Genomic DNA, 26275 nt, shown 5'->3' with positions numbered 1-26275 from the left:
ATTGAGTGTGAGATGTGAGATCCCTGCTACTTGATTCTTTGGTCCACTAAAATTATAATTGAATAAATTCCCGAGATATTTGTGCGTTACCGTGGGGTACGTCTGAACTAAATAAATTAAATGTATATTATAATAAGTTTTATATATTTATTGTCAACACATGGACAAACCCTTACTAAATTTATGTATTAAATTCGTAAATATTATAAAGAGTTTGTATAAGAATACGTGTTTGAACTTACGGAATCAACCAAATTAACCACTCGTCTCTACGAAGGTTCTCTCTTCGCGATTCGGGTTTGCTAGGCGTGTGCTTACAAATTATGGTAATACTATTTTCTCTGATTCTAACATTCGTAAATCTAATAACGTAATTTTTATTGCCTTAAAGTCAGTTTTAAACAATTAATAAACTTATTTTGAATCATTTCAAACTAATAAATTAACATAAATGTCATTTATTTTTTTCGCTTGGAACTGCCACTTCGGCACCTAATGCTTTGTTAAAATAGAGGGCCCTCAATTTAAAATAAATTATACTAATATCCGAAATCAGTAGGTACCATTGTTGTTAGCTGACGTAAATTATAACAAGTAATATTCACATACTTCAATAACTGTTATAAAATAATAAAATTAAATAGTATTTTAAAACTAAACTCTAGTAATAAATACTGTAGTAATATTATAGAATTATTCAGATTAATTTTAACGCTCTCTTCGACACTAGTGACGATTCGTTTACTTTTAACGACGTTCAGTTACCTTGACTAATAAACAGGTACTAAAAGTTACATTTGTCAACCAGTAGATGGCATTTTGTAAATGCGTGTGTCTATGTCTGTACATGTGAAGATTACATACAAACAATAAGTAATATTTTGATAGAATATAATTTAAACGTTATGGATGCATGTATTTCTACTAAATACATGCATATCTAAATACCTAATGCCTAATAATTTTGCAACCCTTGACCATAATCCATGTCCTGAATCTAGTTACGGCCATGTAAGACGCAACCTTAGGATGGAGATTGAGATCGTTACGTTCTCGCGAGGAAAGGTATTCCCATCGTTCATCCGCCCATCGCTATCGGTCAGGCTGTAAAGATCAATTGTGCCAACAGGAAAAAATACTTCCTCCACACAACCTAGGTATAAAAGATGGATGATTGTCATTCATCGATTCGGTTGTAACCTATCTATACGAGTATTCGAGAATAAAAAATGATGGTATTTTTCTGACCTTTTACAGTCAGGCCGGCCATTCCCAACTGTATGTATATATTCGAGAGTTCAAGACAAGTGTCTTTATTAGAATTAATAGCTGTCTACGAAACTTCTAGTGCTGAGTATGTCTAGAGAAGAATTCGATTATATATTAGTGGACAAATAATTCAGTATAATCAGTTTTACGTGTCCTAAAGTAGATTTATAGTCGTTAATATCAATAACTGAGGTTTATAAATGAAACTGCATCATAGTATGGTACAGAAGGTTTATTGTTGTCGGCGGAGAAGGTTGCATGACTAATAGCGGAGGCAGTGATCGTGATGCAGAGCGTGGTGCAGTGGCGGAGGAGCGGCGTTCTCCTTGTCGCGGGCGTAGTGCGGCGCGGCGCCGAACTCGGCCGGTAGCGGCGGCGGCTCGTACTCGTCACCCGACCCGTCCGAAGCCTCCAGGTAGCCAAAGAGTCGCGCTGCGCCCGCTGCCCTGCTCTCGCGCCGCCGCACGCCGCCCACGGCCGCGCCCGCCCCGCCGCCCGCCCCTCCCGCGCCCGGCACCGCGCCCGCCCCGCCTGCGCCGCTCGCGGTCGCGGCGGTCACCGCCTGCGCGCCCGACCCCTGCACTGCGCCCGTCGCTCCCACGGCGCCTCCCGGTGCAGCTTGTGGCGCACTTGCGAACCCTCCGCGATTCACTCCCGATGGAACTTTTAAGTTGCGACTCTCGATGTGGCTGTGAAAAATAGTATTAACCTTGTAATTAGAGCGTTTCTTGAAATATTCTCGAGAAATTTAGAACCTTCACTCACTGGGCGTCGCGTAGATGAAGCGCTAGTTGTTGTTGATCGTCCGCTAGGAAGGGACACTTGGCGCAGGCCTTTTTGTTGTGCACCTTGTGCACGTGCGTGGCGAGCCGCTCGGCGCGCGCAGCTTTATACTCGCACAGAGCGCACGCGAACGGTTTCAAGTGAGTGTTGAGATGCCGTTTCAGACACCAGTTATCTACGCCGGACCACGCGCAGTAACAGCAAGCGTAACGGCGCTCCCCCTGCTCGATTTTTAAAATAATCATAGTTCAAAGTAAATGTCAAATGCAGTGCTATGATTATAATGTCTCTGTCTGATGATAAATAGTAATTATAGGTGATGATATCTAGATAAAAAATCCTACCTTACGTCGTACCGGACTCGATGCACTAGGCTTGTGGGTTGCGGAGGCCGGCGTGTCGGTCTTGACGAGGGGCGCGCGCTCCAGTTTGACGGGCGCGGCGCGGCATTCGGCGGGGGGTGCGGGCGGCAGAGTCGGCAGCGCCGTGTCAGTGGCCTTGGTAGCAGTCGCCACGGCGCCGCCACCGCCCTGTGCGCCGCAGTACAGTGTCGCTCCTGCTCCGTTAGTTGAACTCTTCACGCTGGTGCGCCGGATACGATTCAAGTCGTAGGGCTGGTCCCGGTGCATGCGCAGGAAGTGCTTCTTAACGTGATCTGCTCTATTGAATTGCTTCTGGCATAGGTAGCAGTGGAAGGGTTTCTCGTCCCGGTGAATATTTTCATGGCGCGTGAATAAGTCGCGCCGGTCGGTCGCGTATGGACATGCGGCGCACGCGTAACGCTTTCCGCCCTCGCCACCACTCTCGGATTGCGGCGCGGTCGTCTCCCCTACGACAGTACTCGCGACCACGGTGCTGGCGCTCGTTCGTCTTTCGGTGCGTGCGGTCTCGACCTGTTACAATTTTTTAATGAAATATCATCAGGCAAAACTTAATGTGTGCAGGTTAAAGATTTATGAACGACGATTTAGCCATATTCTTAAACTAAGTTCCTAGCTGTGCCTTAAGGTCACAATTCACCTTAGTTTTGAGTCGCTGGAGGTAACGTGTGAGGTCGTCGAGGGCAGGGTTGTCACGCAGGAGGTGGTCGGCGGCGGCCGGGTCGGAGTGGTGGTCGCGGGCGAGGTGCTGTCGCACGGCGCGCGCCCACCCGCTCGCGAACCCGCACCCGGCCAGCGGACACTGAAAGGCGCGCGCCTGCGAATGCGTACCGAGCCAGTGCTCTGCTACGCGGGCGAGGAACCCGACGCACTCGCAGTCCGCGCACTTGAACAGGCGCTGTGCGGGGTTGTATGCGGCGACACGCGAGTGCGCCCACGCCAGCGGCTCCTCCGCCGCCGTCCACCTGTCCTCCGCCGTCGGGTCCGTGCGGGGTGTGAAGTTAGCCTGACGTTAGGAAATGATATATTTATAAAAATTGTTGCGGTGGTTCATATTAAGTCTAACTAATTGAAAGATTGAAGATTATTCTTCGGCTGTTAATAAAATAATTCAAAAGGATTATTTTTTATTTTATTTCATGACGTAGAAACCTGTAAAATTCCCGGAGGAGGGAAGCCGTTCTGCATGAGCGCAGCGAGACCCCACGCAGTAATGTGTTCCTCGGGGCGCAGCTCGTCATCCTGTAGATCACGCTCCGCCGCGGGGAATTCCACACCCACAACACCACCTACGCCCACTCCCACTCCCACGCCTACGGTTGCCTCCTCGCCGTATAGCTTTTTTGTTATCTCTTTAAACATATCCTCGCAGTCCATCGTTAGGGAAGCTACGCTGCCCACTCCCGCGCCTCCCTCCATCGTCGGTGCTACCGACTAGAGCTCTGCAAATTTATGCTTTTAATACTACATATTATTAAGATTGCAAATTGTTCATGACTTTATGAAGATACTTATAAAGTTTTTTAATGTATAATTCCTGCGGTAATATATCGCTATTTTGGAATATAACTTTTTAACCTTAGAATACATTTGATGTTATTGCTTCTTAAAAAAAGTTTGGTGGATACTGTTATATATGTTAATGGTGGTACTGTTATAAAGTTATATTTTTGACATGAAAGCGCAGAGCAATGAATCATGATTTTTTTTTAATCAGAATTTGTTGGACGAGCTGCGAAACGCTACGCTTTGTCTGTTAATGTTTACGTGAATGGATATTTGAAAGCAATATTAAAGGGAACATCATAGTGGAATTCGAGTGAGATATGATCGCTAGTGGGTATAGACGAGATCGGGCTACCCCCTCCGCCCCGCGGGTGCACCACCTCGCGCGATCGCCCTGCGTGTGGGCCTGCAGAAGGCGTGCGACGCGCGGCAGCGTTTGCAGCTGCACGAGCCGGGAGGTGCAGCCGCGGGGGCGGGCGCGGCGTACCTTCTGCTCGCGGCTCGAGGCAGGGGCTGCGGCTGCGGGCCCGTGGCGCTGCCGGCCGCGTCGCGGGTGCGCGCCTACTAGCGCCCGCCGCCACCGCGCGGGGCGGCGATCGATGTGGGGAGTCGCCCCCGCGCTGCGCCGACCGCCTCGCCCGCCGCCCGCCGGAGCCGCGATCGATACGCCCGCGCTCGCCGCGGTCGACGAGCTGAACTCTGCGCTCAGCGCGCCGGCTCGCACTTACAAATGTATCGATCTTCGTCGCGCGCCGCCCGCCAGTGTGCACTTCCAGCTTCGGATGAGCCGGCGGTCAGGCTTTCGCTACGGAGTGGCGGAGCGAACTAAGCGTTCAGTATCAGTCCGGTGGAGTCGTAATGACGTTCACTACGGTAATGTTCCAAACTGTTCACTTCTTCCCTCTTTAATCTGATTTCTTTATGTAGTGTGTTGATAGTTCATAAAAAAATATTTATAGTTTCAGTTCGGATCAGGTTATATTATATACATATGCATATATATACGCACATTTCTCTTTTATTAGATAAACTTGGCTGAATTAACACTAATAAGATGTAGCTATCTATTCCGCTTTACGGGCCACGATGATTATTCTACGACAATCATTCTTTCTTCGCAGTCAACGAGAGGGGCTTCAAGCTATAGTATAGTATTAATTAATCCCATCAAAACATAAATGTGAAATGAGACCTTAGGCGACAATATATTCTCCCAAGATATAAACAGAATTGTTTTTTTATGTTGTTATAAATAAATTTCAGGACTGACCATTAAACTTAGCACCCATTTAGATCTCACTTCTTTTGTCGTTGAAGTCAACCAAGGCCTATATCATAACTTAATTTTTTACATAACTTTTTTATACATAAATTATTAGTAAGTACTTATTTATAACAAAATTAATACCAAATGGTTTTTGTTAAAATATTGTATTTTCCTACGGTTACGAGGTATACAATTATTCTTTTTTGTGTTCCATACTTGCCAACATTGCAGTATTAAACTGGTTACATATATTTTGAGTGGGAAATAAACATAAGATATTTTTAGCGGTTAATTTGAGGTTTCGATTAGATAAAGTACAACTGTGTTGACTTTTTACTTTACCCATTCTTAAGCGATTCAACATTTCGCCCCACCTCACTGCTCCGGCGTCGCATCGCTCGCCGTTTACCGAAATGTCTATTATTTAATTATGTATAATAATAATGATCTTACTCTAATGATGTGCGCTAAATATTGAAGCAATAATTAATACGAAATCTCAGTTATTAGCGTAATAAATACGAAAGTCGAATACAAATAAATAAATATAATAATAAAATAAATGCTCCTAAATATAAGTACAAAATCGAAAATATTTGGATAAAAAAATTAAAGGTGGTATTCAACTCGTTATATATTTAAGACCTTAAATCCACATAAAGACTGGCTGTCATAAGTTTTGATACGGGATAATCAAAACTTATGACAGCCAGCCAGCCAGAGATGTTCTAATGAAATTTGAAGCACATATGTATCTCGCGAGTCTCACTAGATGAGACGAATTTGACACGTTTATGTGAAATAGTTTTTGAGTTATGAGGGGGTCCAAAGTGGCTCCAAATGGTTCGTGTTCGTTTGTTCCAAATATTACACACTGTGCTGCCCGCTAGTTCTTTTTCGTGAGCTTGGCTTGACGCTACCACGTGTCTAGATGTTGTGTTCCCTAATTGAAAAACCTATTAAACGGTTATTTATACTGTACGGTTATGTATTATTACATTTATTACGTTATTTATAGTCTGGCAAGAGTCCACTTGACGGGAAATGCTTAATACCGCCCATCGACACTAACCCTCTACATCTACATCGTCTATTTTCCATCAACCTTGAGAATGAAAGTGCGATGTCACTCGTGTGTTACACTGGTTCGCTCACCTTTCAAACCGGAACACAACAACACAAGTGTTGCTTTTTAGCGAGCATTTTATAAAAACAATCTAATGTAAGCCAATAGTATTCGACGTGTATTTCAAATCAATGAGTTTGAAGGATCTACATTAGTAAATTGTACTAATTAAGTATATGAGACAGACAAATAGATTTATTACTGATTTTATTATTGTTCTGAATGTTATTGTATTTTTGCTGACTCGGGTGGAAACTTGTGCAATCATTTTAAAAATCAACTATATTTAATCAAAGAGTGGATAGCTTATTTCGATTAGGCGCATATTTATGTCCTCCTTAATTTTGCCATGTTTAAGGGTATACACAAAATATTTTACCAATGATAAAAATAACGACTTTCGGTATTTTTTTACAAACAATCCTGTGAACCTACTACGGGTACGTAGCAGGACGTGATTTAAGCTCGCCTGATCCGGCGGCGCTACGAGTATCTACGCTGACGATCGCGAAGCCGGATAGAAAACAAAGAATGTCAAATAAAGCTATTTGTGACGGCCGTAGACGGTAACAAAGACGTCGTTAGTTTCATGAAGTAATAATTGTGATGTGATGTGTTGTACAATTTTGTTTTTCTTTTTACTTCATTGATTCCAGTTTATTACTAGCGAGCCTGCTTATCTACGCATGGTTGAAAATGTATTTTTTTTAAATGGTGTCCTTGAATTATCTCCAAATGTAAATTATACAACATGAAATCTTTCATATAAATAATCAATATTACCATGAGCGAAGCATTAATATTCGCCCAAGCCAACAAATATTTGAAGGTGGATTTACCGCAGTCACTGATGAACTTTTGCAATTGTGACTTCAGATACGAATATATACATTAGAGTTTATATAATTAGTAAGATTCAGGCAAGAAGTAAATGCGTATTTCTCGCTGGAAAAACTGTTATCTGTAAGATTACATGTTAACCACATTATTTATAAGATACGTTAATATTTTTTTAAGCAAACGTATGTATATTACATTAGAACCTCTCATGATTACACTCACTGCACTGCTAGCCGTCGCAGCTGCTGCCGAGGCCGGCGCGACCGGCGCGACCGGCTCAACCGGCGCGACCGGCACGAGCTTAAAGTCGATTGCTGTTCAATGGTTATACTACAGAAACATTTTTATGTAATGTAAATGACATAACATTTAGAAAGTTCATTATTGTCAGTCACATCCGCGTTCAACAACAAAGACTTCTTGCGCCCACCCGCCCAAGCGTACTCCTCAGTTATTCTGCTGTTAAATATTATTGCGAGTCAGTGTAATTGCTCAAGGGACATGACGTCTTTGTTCCTGTTGTTGGCGGCGCAGAATATTTTATATTTTTGTGTCAATGAAACCGTCGGCAATACAGCTCGCTATGTATATTATGTTTGTATTGTTATGAAGGTACGGAAACAGATTAACGATTTTATGAGAAAACGTGATAGGTTCTCATAACAATAACGAACCCAGAAATTTTAAAAAATCGAAAGAAATGATTGCGTGCAAAATGTAAGTGAAATACTTCTCGATTGATGAATTTTGATTTATTTGCTACTTATTGTCGGGCGGTACATTGGTCATTCTGCAATAAATAAGTATGTATGTACATAAAAAATGGTCTTTTAAAATAATTTGGGTCAGATACTTCACAAATAATGAATAAGGGCCGATTTATACCATTCATCAATTCGTTACGACGACGTCACGAGGGAACTGACGATCTAATCCAACCGGGAAACCGCTGTGATGCCATCATAAAATAAAACAATGGAAAATAGAACGGGATGTTATATAAATATTAACCTCTCTGAGAGCTGTAGTAATCATTCGCTAATGTTACTGCGGAGATATTCTTTAGCTGATTTTATACTTTCAAGTTGAAACAACTCTAACAAAGAACATCGGACGCCGGGCGACGTCATAAAGGAGGTGGTTACGAGTAACGATCGCCGGGCGGCATGTTTCCGTCGAAGCCTCTAATTAGCTCGCGACCTACCACGTGTATCCGCAAGTAGGCAACACGAAACATTAAGTCAATGCAATCAGACGAGAACCATCTGTAAGGAAATACGAAGCCGTTCGTTCATCAACTCTTAGTTTGAAAAAGTGTATATTGATTTAAGTTTTAGATTAGTCTGCAATGGACGAGGGAGATACTGGAATTAAAAAAACGGAGACTGGGGCGGTGAGTTACGGAGAGGTCGTGCTGGAGAGAGTTTAAAAGCAAAATTATATCGAAGAAAGTCTAAGTTATGAGATAATCATGCAAGTGATGAATCCCTTTGTGTTAATCAGGGAGAATTTGTCTTTGAAGGCTATTTAAGAAACTTATCAATACTTTTATTTAATAACCGTTATCCATCCTAAGTCCTACCATCTGCGACTTAAGTATCAAATAATGTAAGTATATGCCGGAGTTGCACTATCTGGTGAGCATACCTAAATATGTCGCCAGTAAGGGCTTGGTACGGAACATTACATTTCTGTATTTTGTTAACGATCGCAAAGTATGCTGTAAAATATTTTAATCAGCCGTTTTTATAATTGCTGGAATGCATTAGGAAAAACAAAAAGTAATAACTACGTTAGTGTATACCATACCCACACGTTTATAAACACGCGTCTCTTGTATATGAATGAAAATGGACGATGACGCACTAGTTCAAAAATCAATATGTACGAAGTAGATAGCGATAGGCGGTTAGGTCGGGTACCGAGGACCGACAGCGTAACGGTTCATCGACCGAGGCGCTACGCACCCGGAACGCGAGACCTCCGCGCTCGGGACTCCTCCGGCGCGAGTCGGTCGCCTCCGGGCGCGCTATCTGGGTCGGCGACGCGCCCGCACTAGGTCAGGCGCGGAGCGACGCGCGCAAGGCGTCGCGGCGCGCGTGCGCGGCGCTCGACCGCGGGCGGCGGGGAGGCGACGCCGCGGCGCGGTCGATCTCTCAGTCGCGCCCCGGCCGCGGCCTGTCCCCGTGCAGCCCTCGCCGCCTCGCCCGCCGCCGGCCGCGCGCCCGCCCCATGCCGCGCCCGCGCCGCCGCTAGCGCCGGCATGGCCGGCGAGCCGCCCGCCGCCGCCTCGCGCGCTCCGGCCGCCCCGGCCGCACCGGCCGCCTAGCCGCGGGCAGGTGAGCGCCGCCGACGACACTCGTCCGCCCGATGCGACTTCACCTGGATTGTGCGATCTCGATCGAACGAGATCAGTTTTTTAGCTGTGCATATTCTATATGGCGATGACATACCATATGATGATCGATTGTCGGTTGGACTCGAAAGTATTCCTTCACTTCTCCTCGTCTAGAACGACGGCCTCCGTTTTCGAATTGGACGCTCACTCGATGTTTACCGATATTTATGCGGTCATCGAGTGATGCGGCGTGATATCCCATCGCTCCCGATGCTCCGCGGCGTCGCAGGAGAGCCGCGCCCGTATCGACCGTCCAGTGTGTCGGCTCAGTGGCGCCCGCCGCGTCGTCGCCTCGTCGCCTCGTAGTCCATCACTAGCGACTTGATCGCGCATCGACACAATAGTCAAGTCATGTGTCCTTCTCACGACGCACGGCCTTGAGCGGCCGATGCTCCGGGAGGAGCGCGTAGAGCCGCGCGGCGTGCTTGTTTACGCGATTGCCGTACCGATATAGGGAACATATACAGTAGACAGCGCGCGGCGCGGTGAGCGCCTCAATGAGCGTGCTATTAATACACGCCTGCGACCCTCACCCACTACCCTCCAAACTCTGTTTATTTTTGCATCCGTCGCCAAGCATTGCGTCTCTTCCGTGCTTGTCTATTGACGTCGCCATCTTTCTTCCTGCGGGCGTGTTCTGACGTCTCGAGACATCGCCTCTTCGAAGATCATAACATTACAATCCTTGACGGCTTTGCTTAACAATAAAATATATATATTTTTCAATTTCTTATTTTCATGGAATGTTTATGGTCATTTCAATTACTTGAGCGATTCAATTACAAAAACAAAAACATAGCTCACTGAAAGTAATAAACGAATAAACATGTTCATTACATTGACACGAGTATATCCGCGTCCGTGTCAGGAATACGGCGGGTAACCGTATGCGTTTGATACGAATATCTGGAACGGCTACTTGCGGAGCGCCACGTGGAGTCGTCGACGACCCAATGCGAGCCGTGTAATGTTTTATTTCCTTGTGATTCCCTTTGGTTTGTTTGTTTTTCATTATTCAGGTGTACCCGACAAGACAGATCTATAGTTTTGTGTGACTGGAAGTGATAACCGCTGAAAAAAGTTTCAAATAAAAATATTACAAAGGATTTTAATAATATTAAAGGTTCATAATTAAAGGCACATAGTATTAGTTGTAACACTATATGTTAAGAGTAGTGCAGTTCGCGAGTGATGAGTGTGGTGACATGAAGTCCTTGGAGCTGGTTTAGAGGAGCGGGCCGCCTTGGTGTTCCGCAACTGTAGGTAGGTGCCGTACAGCCTGCTGCCTATAGCGCGCTCGTTCGCGCCACGGGTGACTCACCCACTGCTTAATGCTCGCCGCTCGGACAAAGAACTTCCTAAGCGAGTAAACAATGCAACGCGTAACATAATGTAATATTAAACTCACTCACAGCAAGCTTCATATGTATATGTACATTGTTGTTCCGTTTAGTTGAGAGGTTTGAGAGACTGTTAACAATCCAAACTGTGCTCGGCGAATGAAAGTATCGTGAGGATACCTTCGGATATCAGATGAAGCTGCCGCACATTCGTACTGAGCCCACCAATCCGCACTCGACACCGTGGCTAAAGCACACACACACAGCGGCGTGGAACAAGTTCCAAAGTTTCCCTTAAGAGATAAAGCCTCATCCAGCCTTGGGACATCTATGTCCGGTTACTATAATTTAAATAAAATATGAGATTCGCAATGTTACCATATATTGTGCTATAATTTAATTATGATCAATATGACGAAGCAAATTTTTCGCTTTGTAAATATTTTAGCGGTAACGATGATGACGAGTGGGGCTCACTGTGAGAGACTCGTGTTAAATGTGTATCAGTCAGTCATTGCACGCACCCATAGGTTCATTGAATACAAGAATGGGTTGCAAAGGACACACACGACAACTCCTCGTCGTGCATTTTTGCGTAAACAAGACATGTATTGGTCCGGACGTTACAGATGTGCAGCCTGGCAGCGCTGGCGCGCGGCTGCCGGCCCGCCGCCAAGCCGTGCTGCCTCTGCTGGTGCTGCTGCTGCTCCTGCTCCTGGTCAGTCGGACAAACTGCTACTTTAAGCATTTTTCTGTTTTTTATATGTAATTAAAGAAAAAAACACAAGAATAAATAAAAGTATGCAGCAATGTATTCATAATTAACGCTGTGAATTTTAATTTTTGCAGGGCCAAGTGGTAAGTGGAGAGGAGTTACTGCGAAGGTTGAGCGCAGCGGAGCGGGAATACACAACGAGAGTATATTTCGCCTCAGATTATTATTTATATAAAAATCAAAATAGAAATCTCATTAAAATCGTTCAAACGCAATATCGCGTTCAGACTACATTCCTAATTTATTTAAATAATGAATAGCTTTTTCGTTTAAAATAACCTTTTTAGGTAGTCTAAGGAATGGATAAAGTTAGTTAGCCATTAGCAATTATAGGGACCGACAACAACGAAACGAATTTACTCAGTGATTTTTGCACAAGTTACGGTGTCTTCAGGTCTCATACTCGATCGAAAGTGTCTGTCACAATAAATCAATTTTCGAGAAGAATAGAATTGATCTCAATGAAATTATCTTTACATCGGCATGCCAACTATATTGATCAGTGAACTTACAAGAGTTTAACACTATAGGAAATAAGTGGAGTCAAAATTCTTAGGCACTTCTTAGTACTAGTAAAATTGTTATGTTTGTGAAATGACGTGGGACTGAATGAATTTCAATTGGTAATTCATATATTTATGAAAATATAAAGATTCAAATGAGTTCAGAATTTCACTTACAAACAGGACGATGTTAATAGCTGGATGTCAATATACGTACAACAGATGAGTTCACGAGATGATTGAAGCGTTGTAAGTGTGTGTGCGCGCAGGTTGGCGGCGCGTAGTTCCGAGGGCGGGCCCGGGAAGAAGCCGCGCGACGCCGGACCGCACGAGCCGCTGCTGCTCGACGGAGACGCGCCGTGAGTGCCCTTCCCGCCCTACATTAGTCGTAACTGTATATTGAGCAACTATTATTAATGAGAATGTCTAAAATAAAATATATAAGTATACATACATAATGATCGATTCATCGTCTGGTCAACGGACTGTTCTGTGTGACACGATTTTATCTCTACCGATGTGTCGAAAGTTGAGCTTAATATTTAAACGGTGACCTTGTTTTCAGACCCACACTAGAAGAGATTCAGAGCTGGGGTCAATCTTTCGATCGCCTCATGCGTAGCGCAGGTACGTGTCGTCATATGATAAACAGTACTAACTTATGCTTCGTGCTTTGGTGCGACGTAATCTAATCGGAAGTCGTGTACACAGCGGGCCGCAAAGTGTTCCGCGACTTCCTCCGCGGCGAGTACTCGGAGGAGAACATCATGTTCTGGCTCGCGTGTGAGGAGCTCAAGCGTGAGACCGACCCGGACGCCGTCGAAGAGAAGGCGCGCTTCATCTACGAGGACTACATTTCTATACTTTCACCGAAGGAGGTAATATTCGTGCTTATTTCGGTAACTAGTCTCGATTTACATACGAGGTAGCCGAGTGCCGCCCGTCTCTTTTCATTGGTATAATAACATTTTTCAAATTGAAAAGTAAACATACAGGTGGTTTTAGAGCGCAAGTGAACCAAAGTTGCAACTGTCGCTATAGACACAGCCACAAATGGACAGGCATTGACGCGGCTCACGTTCACTTCTAGGTATCACTCGACTCACGCGTGCGCGAAACCGTCAACCGCAACATGGTGGAGCCGACGCCGCACACGTTCGACGAGGCGCAGCTGCAGATCTACACGCTGATGCACCGCGACTCGTACCCGCGCTTCGTCAACTCGCCGCTGTACAAGACGCTGGCGCGCATGTCGGCGGGCTCGCCCGGCGCCGCGTCCCCCGCGCCCGCCGCGCCCGCGCCGCCCGCGCCGCCCGCGCCGCCCGCCGACAAGTGACGGCGCCGCCTCGTGCGGGACCCACACCGCGCGTCTTCTATTGTGTAAATAGCCTCGGTATATAATAATATAATTAAACGGGTACTAATTTTGTACATAGGTAGGTTAAGCGTAAGAGTAGGTGAGGCGCGCGCGGCCTAAGCCGCGGCAACTTCGCTGGTCCACCGCCGCCTGCGCCCCGCTCTCCGACCCGTCGTACCCCTGCCCCTCCCCTCCCTCCCCTCCCATCCTGTCCGCGGCTCCTCGTCCTCGCCTCTTGCCCGACGCCCTCTGGACCGTCGTCCCTCCTCCCGTCCCGGTACCGCACGGCGCTAAGAAGCGTCTTTTAGTTAGAAGCAATAAAGGTGGACCAATTAAGTTTGCCAGAGAGTCAACGAATAAATCTGTTCATGTAAATTGTGTTTTATTTGTAAACAATAATAATATTAGTTTATATTATAATAATATATTCCCACGCAAATAAAGTAAGAATTGTAAATAGGATATCTTTGTACTTTTACTATGTATATAAGTGATACTGTTCAGCACGTCATGTGTTTTCATCGACTAGGTAAAGTTTATTCTTTCTGAAAGTGCATTTGCGTTTTAATTACCCCCTGAAACTCCCCAACATTTTTATTTATTTTTCAAACGGCCAACAAAGGACGCACCATTTCGAAACGATTTGTATTTCATGTCAATACTGAAATGAGCAGAAGTAACAGAGGTCAGTCGAAATCGCAGATTGTTCCAGTAAGAAAATAAAAATATTCTAAAAGCACTTTGAATCGACATATTACAGTGTTGAATTAAATGCAATGCTACCACCGGTTCGGAAAATAAATTCTACCGAGAACAGGCAAGAAACTCACAGGTTACTCTTTTACACAATTTCAATTACAGAGAGATATAAAAATTGTCACCGTTTCATTCGAACATCATTGCGAAGACTAATTGACATCGCTATACCTTCGGAATGGTGTGCCGTTCAAAAAAGGATGTTTTTTTTTTTTGTAGACAATAAATTGCATAATCTACAACTTTTGTGTAACCTGTTTTTGCGATGACATTTGCCGTGTATGCGAAATCATGGAAGTGCATCAGTGGGGACTATTGAAATTTATTTATTGTGGTGAAGTTATCACCTCCACCAATTTTCAGCCCGATGCGAATTATTGCAAACTTACTTATATATTTTTTCGTCCATTTTGACTTCACTATAGGAGGGAGCAGTATAACCGATATGCCGACATAGATTAACATACTCCAAACAGATAACCCGATAACGGAAAAGATAAAAATAAGTTTATTTTAACAAATACTATTGAAAACTACTATTTTTACAAATATGCCGAATTTCATTCTTAGATACTGTAAAAAAAAAATTCTCAGAGAAAAATAAAATCTTTTGTGGATCCATAAATTTTCTCAAGTAAGTATTAAATTGATTTCCGTTTATAGTGTAGTATAATCCTTTGATTTCCTTAATTTTTATATAAGGAATTTTGAGATATTATATTATATTTTGCTATATGAGACTTAAACTTTACTTTTTGTAATTCTATTATCCTCATCATGTAAGTTCATTGTAAAAGCAAATTAATAGTGAGCCTTACCCAAATCGATTCCAAAAAAAAATCACAGTTTAATTATAATTCAAAAGTACTGCTTAGTCTGGGTATACAGCCTGAAAAGTGCATAAGCTTTCTTCGAGAATAACGGAACAGATAAAATACGTCACTACTATACCCACTGGTATATAAATCTTTAAGTATACATTAAAATTGAACTGCATACACAAACATTTCTCCAACATTAGTATTTACAAAAATACCAAACGTTAGCGCGAATTAATTAGGTAGGGTCTGTACCCTGCCCGAAGCTCGTCAACGCTGTTGCCGCCCTGGGCTACTTCCTACGGAATGCGGGAGGGCCGAGATCGCTAAGCCCGTGTTAGTTTGTTTGTAGATACTGTACAACCCGCACAGGCGTACATAAGCTTACTTCAGGAACTAGTAAACCACTTCACTTTATACACTGATACTTTTACTTTTTTCTTCAAGTATACATTATTATTTTTGAACTGAATATTTGAAGTATTTACAACAATACCAAACGTTAGCTCGATTTAATTTTGGTACAGTGACATCTATTATGTAAATTATAAAACATAAGAAATGACTTAACTAAATACTTTTTGCATAGCTCTGACGTTGTATTTAAACACTTACACCTAATGACACAAATCGAACTATAGCGATTATACAGAGACTTAATACATTATGTCAGGATATATTAAGATAATTTATATTTCTTTATTATACTTTAAGGTTATAAAACAATAAAAGATTATATGACTCATAACCATTTATTTAACATTATTATACCTGAACTGAGCGTAATATTGTATCAATTTATATTTATATTAATACTAATTAACTTTGTGTCTTGATAATTGCAAAAATACAATTCATATATTATTATGAATAATTTAACAAACAACAACGATAATACTTTATCACAAAATTATATCGTACCTTAAATGTTAGCATCTTGCTGGTCCAGGATCGAAGTAAAGAGTAAAGTCGTTCTGTACCGAGCTTCTATCACTTATATAAGCCTCACTACGAACCACATGATTCACAATATTGAACAGAAAAGTCAAAGTAGGTACCCTCTTATTTTAGTATCAATGTTATGAATACAATTCAAAAATAATTTAAATCAAATTATTATTGTCACATAATTTGTTAAAACATTCAATAAATAAATATATAATTATTTAATAATTTCTTACTTAATCTGTCTTACTTAAAAAAAAGTTGTTGTATTTAAACGCTTTTTAACGTCCGTTAAAATAACTCTCGTGCGAAGGAGGCCTTATAGAAACGAATATGTGTTCCCCTTAAAAATATTGACGGCCGCTAAGAACAAACGGTTATCTACAAACTTTCCTCTTATTCGAATGGATACCTCTTTTATCATTTTAGCATACTCAGTAGTGTTGTATTTCTATACAGTTTTTGGATGATCTGTTCACATTCAAAGTATTCTTAAAACATGGTCCTACACACTTGTATATTATTATTTTTTTAAATCATGCGCAAAAGATAATGGACAGAATAATTTCGATTGGAATTACCGTCTGTGGTAAATCGCCTTTTACTATAACATTATGAATATTTTTCTAAAAATTTTCTTTTCAAAAACGAGTTTTAGAGACACTTTTGTGTGGCATTTGAACTTACAGTTGTAGCAAGGTGTTTTTAACACACTTGTAGTTGTATTTAAATACGCGAAAAAAAAAATATTACTAAAAATAATTATTTCTTGAAAAAAAATTATAATCAAAGCTTAAAGTATAGAATGGATTCTGTAAAATAGTATTTTTCCTAAAAAATGCAGTGTACAATGTATATATATACACATATATTTCGCGGCCTTCGATTACAAAAACCACTTTAAACAATGCAAGGCATACAGTTGATGGCGCTACTACATTGATAAACGGAAGCAGCATCGAGTGCTCGAAACATAATTTAACTGTACAATAACTTCTCCTTTAAAAGAATAGTTTCCAGCATATGTGCAGCATGCACGATAAATAAATGTACTTGTGACAAAATTGCAATAGAATTTGCGTAATGGTACAAATATAAGTCGGCTATCACATCTAAACATGTTGCATAACCGAAGGAAAGTGACTTTTGGTCCAGTAATTCATAGAATATGTACATTGTGGATAACCAATATTAAGTTCGTAGATAATTATAAAAATGAAATAAATATACAGGTGACTGGTGAATTACTATCAATATTTAAGGAGCATACTCGGTACATGGTTCTCATTCGAATTATGAAAAAGAAAATGACCAAATTAAAAAAAAAAAAAAAATGAAGTGCGGACACATTGCCAGAGGCGCGTGCGGCGTGCTGTTCTACTGTGCCGCTTACCACCCGCAAACCCCACCCCGTGGACCGTGACTAATATGGTCAGTAAGGAGAGCACCACCGTACCGTTCTAACACGTTACATCGTGTAAAAGACAATATGCGTAAACGTACGGAACAGTGTATGAAACGAGAAGGAGCTCAATTTCAACATTATTTTATTAAGGTGTGGGTAAGTGTAGTTGTGTAACTAAATAGGTAGTTTAAAATGAGTCGCAGCAATACACCGAATATAAAAAGGGGTAAATTGTTGTTAAGAGAAAAAAAAAAGGCAAATATTTGAAAGAAAGAAAGAAAAAAAAATCATTTATTGACATACACACATATAAAAAAAAAAAAAAAATATAATGAATATGTCAACACTGCACTACTATACTGATCACACTACTCACTAGATGAATTAAACTTCCATGTTCTTGAATAACTCAATTTATTGACTCGCATACAATATTCATATGTAAATCATTTGTACAAAACATCAGCGCGATTTAAAAGACTAGTAATTCCATCTATACAATTTTATGAGAAATAAAACTAATTGACATCAATGACACAAAATATTTTAGACATTCCGCCCACCAAGAACTCGTTCTTTTAAATTACTCACAAAATAAAAAATGAAGTTATATAATAATATAAAGGCCGCCCACCATGACACAGTAAATTAAACGAGTATAACAACAATTATAGTAAATAAATTTAGAACAAACACAAACACACAACTTTAACACTCTTAATCACAATAACAAGATTTAATCACCATTGACAGACTCAGTCATGGGTAAAAAACAAAGTTTGTTACAAGCTCTTTTGAGAAGACCATTCTTGGTTTTAACTGTAACAACACGGGTTATGTTGTCCTTCCCCGAGTGCTTCTCCTCAATTTTTCCAAGTAGCCACTTTGCGGGTGGCAAATTTTCGTCTCTGATAATAACTATATCACCAATCTCTGGTTCAGCTCTCTTCGATAACCACTTAAACCGTTGGTTTAATGTAATCAGATATTCAGCTGACCATCTCTTCCAGAAATCATTTAACATTTTTTGTACAAGTTTCCATCGCTGTAGACCTGTGATATTGCTTTTGGAGTAATCTTCATCAGGAATTGTTATCAATGGTTCTCCAATAAGGAAATGACCGGGAGTTCGTGGCAATACGTCATCCGAATTATCACTCAATTGACACAACGGTCGTGAATTCAAACACGCCTCTATCTGCGTCAGTACCGTAGAAAGCTCTTCATAAGTTAGAGTAGTGTCACCTATAACTCTTTTGAGATGATACTTTGTAGATCGAACACCGGCCTCCCAAAGTCCTCCAAAATTTGGTGCTTGAGGTGGTATATAGTGCCACGTAGTACCTCCATTTGCTAGCAAGGTTTTTATTTCCTTAGAAAAGTCAGAAGTTGCCTTATTAAACATTTCTCTCAATTCTTTATCAGCACCTACAAAATTGGTACCATTATCGCTATACAGATCCTTACAATAGCCCCTTCTGCTCACGAATCTTCGAAAGGCTGCTATGAACCCTTCAGTAGATAGGTTGGAAACTGCTTCTAAGTGGATAGCGCGGGTAACCATACATATAAAAACACATATATAGCCCTTAAAAGATTTTGAACCGCGACCTGGCGCGACTCTCAATTTTATGAAGCCAGTAAAATCTACTCCCGTAGACTTAAATGCTCTCTCCGGCTTCAGTCTCACTGACGGGAGTTGACCCATAAATGGATGAGTTTTTTGTCGTGAATATCTGACGCAAGTAATACAATTTCTGTAGCATTTTTTCACATTATCTCTTGCCCTTAATATCCAAAACTTTGATCTTAAATAATTTAGCATTGCTAGCGGTCCACCATGCAGGGTTTTTAAATGAGCATCTTGTATAATTAATTTTGTGAGGTGACTCGTACTAGGTAAAATAATAGAATGTTTCGTATCAAAACTTGCCTGAGAATGTTCAATGCGACCACCAACTCTTAAAATACCATCGACATCAAGAATAGGACAAAGGGTATGTAAATTGCTAGATTTTGATACATATCCATTAGACTTTAACTTATTAATATCATTCTTAAAATGGAAATATTGGGTGTATTTTATACAAATTCGTAAAACTATGTTCCTTTCTTCTGGCGTAATGTTTTCTGATAGAAGTTTCATCTTATTTGGTATTCTCCATAGCAGAACTCTTCGACAATAAGATAAAACTCGCAATAGTCTCTGCAAATTTGAAAATTTCGTCCACAGGAATTCCTCTTCCTTTATTTGAACTACTGCGCTCATATTCTTAATGGGTCTTTGTTCCTCGTTAGTTATAAAATTACTGGATTTATATGTTTTGTACTCATTAATCTCTTTAAGCCATGATGGGCCAAACCACCATAAATTGAGATCCTTCAAGTCTTCGGCTTGAATTCCTCTTGATGCACAATCAGCAGGATTCTCCTTTGAGTTGACATGATTCCATTGGTCTCTATTTAGAATCGTCAATAATTCTGACACTCTATTGCTGACGAACGTCGTCCAACGACTTGGTTCACCAGTTATCCATGCTAACACTATGGTGGAATCGGACCAAGCTCGTAATCGTTCCTTTGGAATGTTAAGAACTTGCGACACTTCAAACATTAATTGAGCTGCAAGAAGAGCTGCACATAGTTCAAGACGTGGGATGGATATTTCTTTTTCCACTGGGGCAACTCTAGTTCTTGCCGTGATTAGATGAACTCTAACATTCCCTATTTCATCTCTACTTTTCATGTAAACTGCAGCAGCATAGGCAGCTTGCGAAGCATCTGCAAAAGCGTGAAGTTCTACGTAATAATCACGTTTTACTTGCAACCATCTTGGAATCATTATGCCTTGTACGTTAACCAAATCACGTCGAAACGCTAGCCACTCTTTTAACAGGTCTGGTGTAAGGTTATCATCCCAAGCTAAACCAGACTTCCACAACTTCTGCATGTAAATTTTGGCTGTAATGATAACAGGCGCAATCCATCCCAATGGATCGTACAATCTTGCGATATCTGATAATACCTTCCTTTTCGTTATGGGGATATCTGCTTCAGGTAAATGATGCAAGTATTCAAAATTATCTGTATTTTTATTCCAACATATACCTAGAACTTTAATCATATTATTTTCTTTAAAAATCACAGCTTGATCTGATCTTATTTTATCTGCTTTGATGTGATTAAGTAACTTCTCGCTATTTGTGCACCACTTTTGTAGACAAAAGCCTCCAGCATTCATCAATTTGTTCATTTGATCGTAGATATCAATAATCTCAACTTCATCATCACCGCCCGTTAATAAGTCATCCATATAAAAATCTTGCAAAGTTATCTTGGCTGCTATTGGGTACTTGGACTTCTCATCTATTGCTAGTTGTTGCAGACATTTTACGGCTAAATATGGTGCGCATGAGGTACCAAATGTGAGTCTTACATGTTTATAGGTTTCTATGGGTTTGTTCGGATCAAATCTCCACAAAATTCTCAGACAATCTGAATCATCACTATGTACACGAATCTGCCTGTACATTTGTACAATATCAGCTACAACACAGTATGGATGAAGTCTCCATCTCATTAAAATATGCCTAAGATCTTGTTGAAGCTTAGGACCTATGATAAAGCAGCTATTCAATGAAACGTTGTTAGATCCTTTACAAGAGGCGTCAAAAACACATCGAACCTTGGTTGTTTCTTTGTCTTCTCTTACAACAGCGTGATGTGGAAGATAAAATGCTCTAGAACTCGTATCTGAATTCGAGACCTTAATAATATGACCTTGAATGATGTAATCTTCTATCACCTTTTTATAATCATCATATAAGGCTGGATTTTTTATTAGTTTTCGTTCTAGTAGTTTAAATCTTCTTAGTACAATTTCTTTTGTTTCACCTTTAAAACACTGTGGATCTTCTTCCTTAAATGGTAACCTTACTATGTACCGTCCTTCTTCATCTCTTTTTGTTGTTTTTTCAAAAAACTCTTCACAAATTGTCTCGTCTCTTGTCATTTTCTTAACTATATTCTCTGGTCCTCTTTCTATCTCCCAAAATTTGGTTAAGAGTTGGTCTTCTTCCAATTGTAGATGGAGATTGATAATCCTATTAGATTTATTAGTCTTATGAATACGTCCTGATAATATCCAACATAATTGCGTGTTCTGTGCAATGAGGCCACACTTCGATGGATGTTTCTTAAGACCCTCTAAGATGATTTGGCTAAGAATGTCAACGCCCAAAATAATATCAACTCTGCTTGGTTCTCCGAATTGCGGATCCGCCAGTGATAAATTCTCAATTTCTGGCCAGTCCGTGATTGAAGTTGTATTATTTGGTAAGAAGGAAGTCAATTTACTCAAGACAAATGCTTCAACTGGTATTGTAAAAGAATGATATCGTGACTCTAGTATAAATGAAACCGAACTCTTTGTACGTGTCTTCCCGTCTCCTACTCCTGTTATAAGGCCATTCACTGATGTACGTTCAAGACCCAGAGCTTGAACAGTAGCTTCGTTGATAAATAATGCCTCAGAACCTTGATCTATAAGAGCACGCGCAAATTGATAATAGCCAGTTTTTGCTTTAATTTTGACCACTGCTGTAGCCAATAATACTTCTCTGCGTGTCTCCTGTGTAAAGTGAGTTGATATCTTAGTTTCAGTTTCTGTTGCGATGTTAAGCTCCTTCGACTCGCAAGGAGATGATTCTTGTTTTCGTTCAATATGCAACAAAGAGTGATGACGTTTTCCACAACGCCGACAGCAGGTTGATTGGCGACAAAACTTAACTGCATGATTATGTCCCAAACAATTAAAACACAATCTCTTTGCTTGCACAAACTCAGTTCTTTCTTCAGGAGATTTATTTGCAAATTGCTTGCATTGATATAGTATGTGTGATCCAGAACACATAGTGCAGGTATTTGTACGTGAAATAGCTCCTTTTTTTTCATTCATTTTCTGCTTGATTAATTGTTTTGATGGATTTATCATCTCTAATGTTCTAAAGCGTGTTTCTAGAAATTTTGATAAATCTTTCCACGTCGGTAAGGCGTCCGACTCAGTCTGACTAACATGCACTTCCCATTGCTTACGAGATTCTTGATCTAACTTGGATACAACTAAATAATTAATGAATAAGTCCCAATTTTCAATGTTTACACCTAAGTTGCTCAGAGATTTCAGGCACGCTGTAGTAGTATCCAAAAGTTGTTTCAAATTAATCGCCGAATCAGTAATTATATTTCTTTGGCAAAATAGCTTCTTCATAATCTCATTGGTATTGTATCTGAAATTATTGTAGCGCTTGACTAACATTTTCCACGCTTCACCATAATTAATTTCTGTAGTTGATAAATTTTTTAATAGGTTTGCAGGTTCTCCCAAAAGACTGCTCTTTAGATAATGCAGCTTTTGCACGCCACTTAAACTTCCGTTTTCATGGATGAGTGATACAAAGAGATCATAAAATGTTTGCCATTCATCATAACCACCTGAAAATGTTGGTAAATTAATCTGCGGCAATCGTACTTCATACATGTTCGTCGGCTGATTTGAAGAATTTTTCTTTGAAATTGTTGACGTTATTTGCTCAAGATCTTCTTTTAACTTCACTTTGAATTCGAAATAAATTTCATCATATTTATCAAAGATCTCATTTCTAAAGTAACTTAATTTTATTTTATCAGCAACTGTCACTTTAGAAACTATTTCTAAATGTTGATCAAAGAAAATCGGATATAATTTCTCTATATGTTCAAGCTTCGATTCTATATATGCCCGCGTAATTCTTTCCCTTGGTGATTTTTTATAATTGCGAAAAGCTTTCTGTAAATTTTCTAATTGATCTTCTTGTTTTAAAATCGTAGACTCCATTTTATAGTTTGATTTACTAAACTGTCAATGTCAACGAACTCATATTTTGAAATCTTGAAATTACATATATAATTCAGACTTTTAACACATTTTTTTAAATCCGTATATATATCGCGAATATTTGAAGTCTCAGTTGAACACAATTTATTTTAAAGTCTTTCGGAATTACACAATCATTATTTTTTCTAAGTCCCACAATTTCACAAATTATTCTTAGTCTTTTATCGGCACCAGAATGTCAACACTGCACTACTATACTGATCACACTACTCACTAGATGAATTAAACTTCCATGTTCTTGAATAACTCAATTTATTGACTCGCATGCAATATTCATATGTAAATCATTTGTACAAAACATCAGCGCGATTTAAAAGACTAGTAATTCCATCTATACAATTTTATGAGAAATAAAACTAATTGACATCAATGACACAAAATATTTTAGACAGAATATAAAACTTGTGTGGTAGGTAGGTAGGTAGGTAGGTAGGTAGGTAGGTAGGTAGGTAGGTAGGTAGGTAGGTAGGTAGGTAGGTAGGTAGGTAGGTAGGTAGGTAGGTAGGTAGGTAGGTAGGTAGGTAGGTAGGTAGGTAGGTAGGTAGGTAGGTAGGTAGGTAGGTAGGTAGGTAGGTAGGTAGGTAGGTAGGTAGGTAGGTAGGTAGGTAGGTAGGTAGGTAGGTAGGTAGGTAGGTAGGTAGGTAGGTAGGTAGGTAGGTAGGTAGGTAGGTAGGTAGGTAGGTAGGTAGGTAGGTAGGTAGGTAGGTAGGTAGGTAGGTAGGTAGGTAGGTAGGTAGGTAGGTAGGTAGGTAGGTAGGTAGGTAGGTAGGTAGGTAGGTAGGTAGGTAGGTAGGTAGGTAGGTAGGTAGGTAGGTAGGTAGGTAGGTAGGTAGGTAGGTAGGTAGGTAGGTAGGTAGGTAGGTAGGTAGGTAGGTAGGTAGGTAGGTAGGTAGGTAGGTAGGTAGGTAGTAGGTAGGTAGGTAGGTAGGTAGGTAGGTAGGTAGGTAGGTAGGTAGGTAGGTAGGTAGGTAGGTAGGTAGGTAGGTAGGTAGGTAGGTAGGTAGGTAGGTAGGTAGGTAGGTAGGTAGGGTAGGTAGGTAGGTAGGTAGGTAGGTAGGTAGGTAGGTAGGTAGGTAGGTAGGTAGGTAGGTAGGTAGGTAGGTAGGTAGGTAGGTAGGTAGGTAGGTAGGTAGGTAGGTAGGTAGGTAGGTAGGTAGGTAGGTAGGGTAGGTAGGTAGGTAGGTAGGTAGGTAGGTAGGTAGGTAGGTAGGTAGGTAGGTAGGTAGGTAGGTAGGTAGGTAGGTAGGTAGGTAGGTAGGTAGGTAGGTAGGTAGGTAGGTAGGTAGGTAGGTAGGTAGGTAGGTAGGTAGGTAGGTAGGTAGGTAGGTAGGTAGGTAGGTAGGTAGGTAGGTAGGTAGGTAGGTAGGTAGGTAGGTAGGTAGGTAGGTAGGTAGGTAGGTAGGTAGGTAGGTAGGTAGGTAGGTAGGTAGGTAGGTAGGTAGGTAGGTAGGTAGGTAGGTAGGTAGGTAGGTAGGTAGGTAGGTAGGTAGGTAGGTAGGTAGGTAGGTAGGTAGGTAGGTAGGTAGGTAGGTAGGTAGGTAGGTAGGTAGGTAGGTAGGTAGGTAGGTAGGTAGGTAGGTAGGTAGGTAGGTAGGTAGGTAGGTAGGTAGGTAGGTAGGTAGGTAGGTAGGTAGGTAGGTAGGTAGTGTAGGTAGGTAGGTAGGTAGGTAGGTAGGTAGGTAGGTAGGTAGGTAGGTAGGTAGGTAGGTAGGTAGGTAGGTAGGTAGGTAGGTAGGTAGGTAGGTAGGTAGGTAGGTAGGTAGGTAGGTAGGTAGGTAGGTAGGTAGGTAGGTAGGTAGGTAGGTAGGTAGGTAGGTAGGTAGGTAGGTAGGTAGTAGGTAGGTAGGTAGGTAGGTAGGTAGGTAGGTAGGTAGGTAGGTAGGTAGGTAGGTAGGTAGGTAGGTAGGTAGGTAGGTAGGTAGGTAGGTAGGTAGGTAGGTAGGTAGGTAGGTAGGTAGGTAGGTAGGTAGGTAGGTAGGTAGGTAGGTAGGTAGGTAGGTAGGTAGGTAGGTAGGTAGGTAGGTAGGTAGGTAGTAGGTAGGTAGGTAGGTAGGTAGGTAGGTAGGTAGGTCGGTAGGTAGGTAGGTAGGTAGGTAGGTAGGTAGGTAGGTAGGTAGGTAGGTAGGTAGGTAGGAAGGTAGGTAGGTAGGTAGGTAGGTTAGGAAGGTAGGTAGGTTAGGTTAGGTTAGGTTAGGTTAGGTTAGGTAGGTTAGGTTAGGTTAGGTTAGGTTCCCCCCTCTCACTCATCGAGAGGGGCTCGGGCTACGTAGTGGTGGGGTGGGGGGAGTACGTCGTCGTCGGTACGTACTTCTCCCCTAATCGCAGCCTGGCTGAGTTCGAGACTTACCTCGGCTTAGTCAGAGCTGCGTGGCCAGGCAGTCGCCGAAACCGATACTGGTTCTCGGCGACTTAAACGCAAAGTCGCGTGCCTGGGGCAACCCCGCCACGAATCCGCGAGGGAGGGCCGTCCAGGTGTGGGCCCTGCTCTCCGACCTGTCCCTTCTAAACAGGGGGCAGGTTCACACCTGCGTGCGACATCAGGGGGGTTCCGTGGTGGACGTTTCGTTCGCCACCCCTGTCGTTGCACGCAGAGTGGTCGACTGGAGAGTGGAGGAGGAGGTGGAGACTCTATCGGATCACCGGTACATCCGATTCGAGATCTCCACCTCTAGCAGGCCGGCGGAACCCCAGAGGGTGCCGACTACGCTGCCGAGGTGGTCTCTCGACCAGGTCGATCGAGAGCTGGTCAAGGAGGCCGCCATCGTGCAGCGGTGGGGTTCCGCGGGGAGGACGGAGGGCGCCAGCGCAGAGGAGCTGGCGGGCCGCATGCGCAGTTCGCTCAAGGAGGTCTGCGATGCGGCCATGCCTCGGA

The 26275-nt window shown here is 41.8% G+C and overlaps 3 protein-coding genes across 11 annotated transcripts; 1 reads left to right on the top strand and 2 right to left on the bottom strand.

Annotated features, from left to right (window-relative positions):
- Window positions 1-1483: 1483 nt before the first annotated feature.
- Window positions 1484-9227, bottom strand: LOC125068598 (protein charlatan). 6 transcript variants are annotated; one of them, XM_047677793.1, is made up of 7 exons: window positions 8981-9227; window positions 4426-5079; window positions 3585-3874; window positions 3073-3438; window positions 2397-2945; window positions 2035-2273; window positions 1484-1958 (listed from the first exon to the last, which is right to left on the bottom strand). In XM_047677793.1, exons 3-7 carry the CDS (start codon window positions 3849-3851, stop codon window positions 1532-1534), a joined length of 1848 nt encoding a protein of 615 aa, XP_047533749.1. In that variant the 5' UTR covers window positions 3852-3874; window positions 4426-5079; window positions 8981-9227; the 3' UTR covers window positions 1484-1531. The 6 variants fall into 6 exon arrangements, with proteins under 6 accessions (XP_047533749.1, XP_047533753.1, XP_047533751.1 ...); XM_047677797.1 differs by having other exon boundaries at window positions 4667-5079; XM_047677795.1 differs by having other exon boundaries at window positions 4426-5072.
- Window positions 9228-9452: 225 nt separating this feature from the next.
- On the top strand, window positions 9453-13919 carry LOC125068599 (regulator of G-protein signaling rgs-2). 4 transcript variants are annotated; one of them, XM_047677803.1, is made up of 8 exons: window positions 9453-9510; window positions 10589-10832; window positions 11539-11627; window positions 11759-11767; window positions 12457-12546; window positions 12753-12814; window positions 12899-13065; window positions 13278-13919. In XM_047677803.1, exons 3-8 carry the CDS (start codon window positions 11539-11541, stop codon window positions 13521-13523), a joined length of 663 nt encoding a protein of 220 aa, XP_047533759.1. In that variant the 5' UTR covers window positions 9453-9510; window positions 10589-10832; the 3' UTR covers window positions 13524-13919. The 4 variants fall into 4 exon arrangements, with proteins under 4 accessions (XP_047533759.1, XP_047533755.1, XP_047533757.1 ...); XM_047677799.1 differs by having other exon boundaries at window positions 12442-12546; XM_047677801.1 differs by lacking the exon at window positions 10589-10832 and having other exon boundaries at window positions 9459-9510.
- Window positions 13629-23007, bottom strand: LOC125068819. Its single transcript, XM_047678139.1, has 3 exons — window positions 19557-23007; window positions 18213-18896; window positions 13629-13906 (listed from the first exon to the last, which is right to left on the bottom strand). Exons 1-3 carry the CDS (start codon window positions 23005-23007, stop codon window positions 13629-13631), a joined length of 4413 nt encoding a protein of 1470 aa, XP_047534095.1.
- Window positions 23008-26275: the final 3268 nt, after the last annotated feature.

The sequence above is a fragment of the Vanessa atalanta genome, chromosome 14 (assembly GCF_905147765.1).
Source record: "Vanessa atalanta chromosome 14, ilVanAtal1.2, whole genome shotgun sequence".
Lineage (NCBI taxonomy): Eukaryota > Metazoa > Arthropoda > Insecta > Lepidoptera > Nymphalidae > Vanessa > Vanessa atalanta.
Note: the sequence above shows the minus strand (reverse complement) of the source record. Positions and strands in the feature narration are given on the sequence as shown.

Excerpts from the sequence above, each read along its gene's own strand:
- LOC125068598 (XM_047677793.1), bottom strand. The coding sequence starts at position 3,851 with ATGGAGGGAGGCGCGGGAGTGGGCAGCGTAGCTTCCCTAACGATGGAC. Across the intron at positions 3,439-3,584 it reads CTCCTCCGGGAATTTTACAG|GCTAACTTCACACCCCGCAC; the intron begins GTTTCTACGTCA and ends TCCTAACGTCAG. Across the intron at positions 1,959-2,034 it reads CTTCATCTACGCGACGCCCA|CCACATCGAGAGTCGCAACT; the intron begins GTGAGTGAAGGT and ends TATTTTTCACAG.
- LOC125068599 (XM_047677799.1), top strand. The coding sequence starts at position 11,539 with ATGTGCAGCCTGGCAGCGCTGGCGCGCGGCTGCCGGCCCGCCGCCAAG. Across the intron at positions 12,547-12,752 it reads CTGCTCGACGGAGACGCGCC|ACCCACACTAGAAGAGATTC; the intron begins GTGAGTGCCCTT and ends CCTTGTTTTCAG. Across the intron at positions 12,815-12,898 it reads TCGCCTCATGCGTAGCGCAG|CGGGCCGCAAAGTGTTCCGC; the intron begins GTACGTGTCGTC and ends TCGTGTACACAG.
- LOC125068819 (XM_047678139.1), bottom strand. The coding sequence starts at position 23,007 with ATGTATGAAGTACGATTGCCGCAGATTAATTTACCAACATTTTCAGGT. Across the intron at positions 18,897-19,556 it reads GAACATAGTTTTACGAATTT|GTGCTGATAAAGAATTGAGA; the intron begins GTATAAAATACA and ends CCAATTTTGTAG. Across the intron at positions 13,907-18,212 it reads CATGACTGAGTCTGTCAATG|ATTTATTCGTTGACTCTCTG; the intron begins GTGATTAAATCT and ends TTACATGAACAG.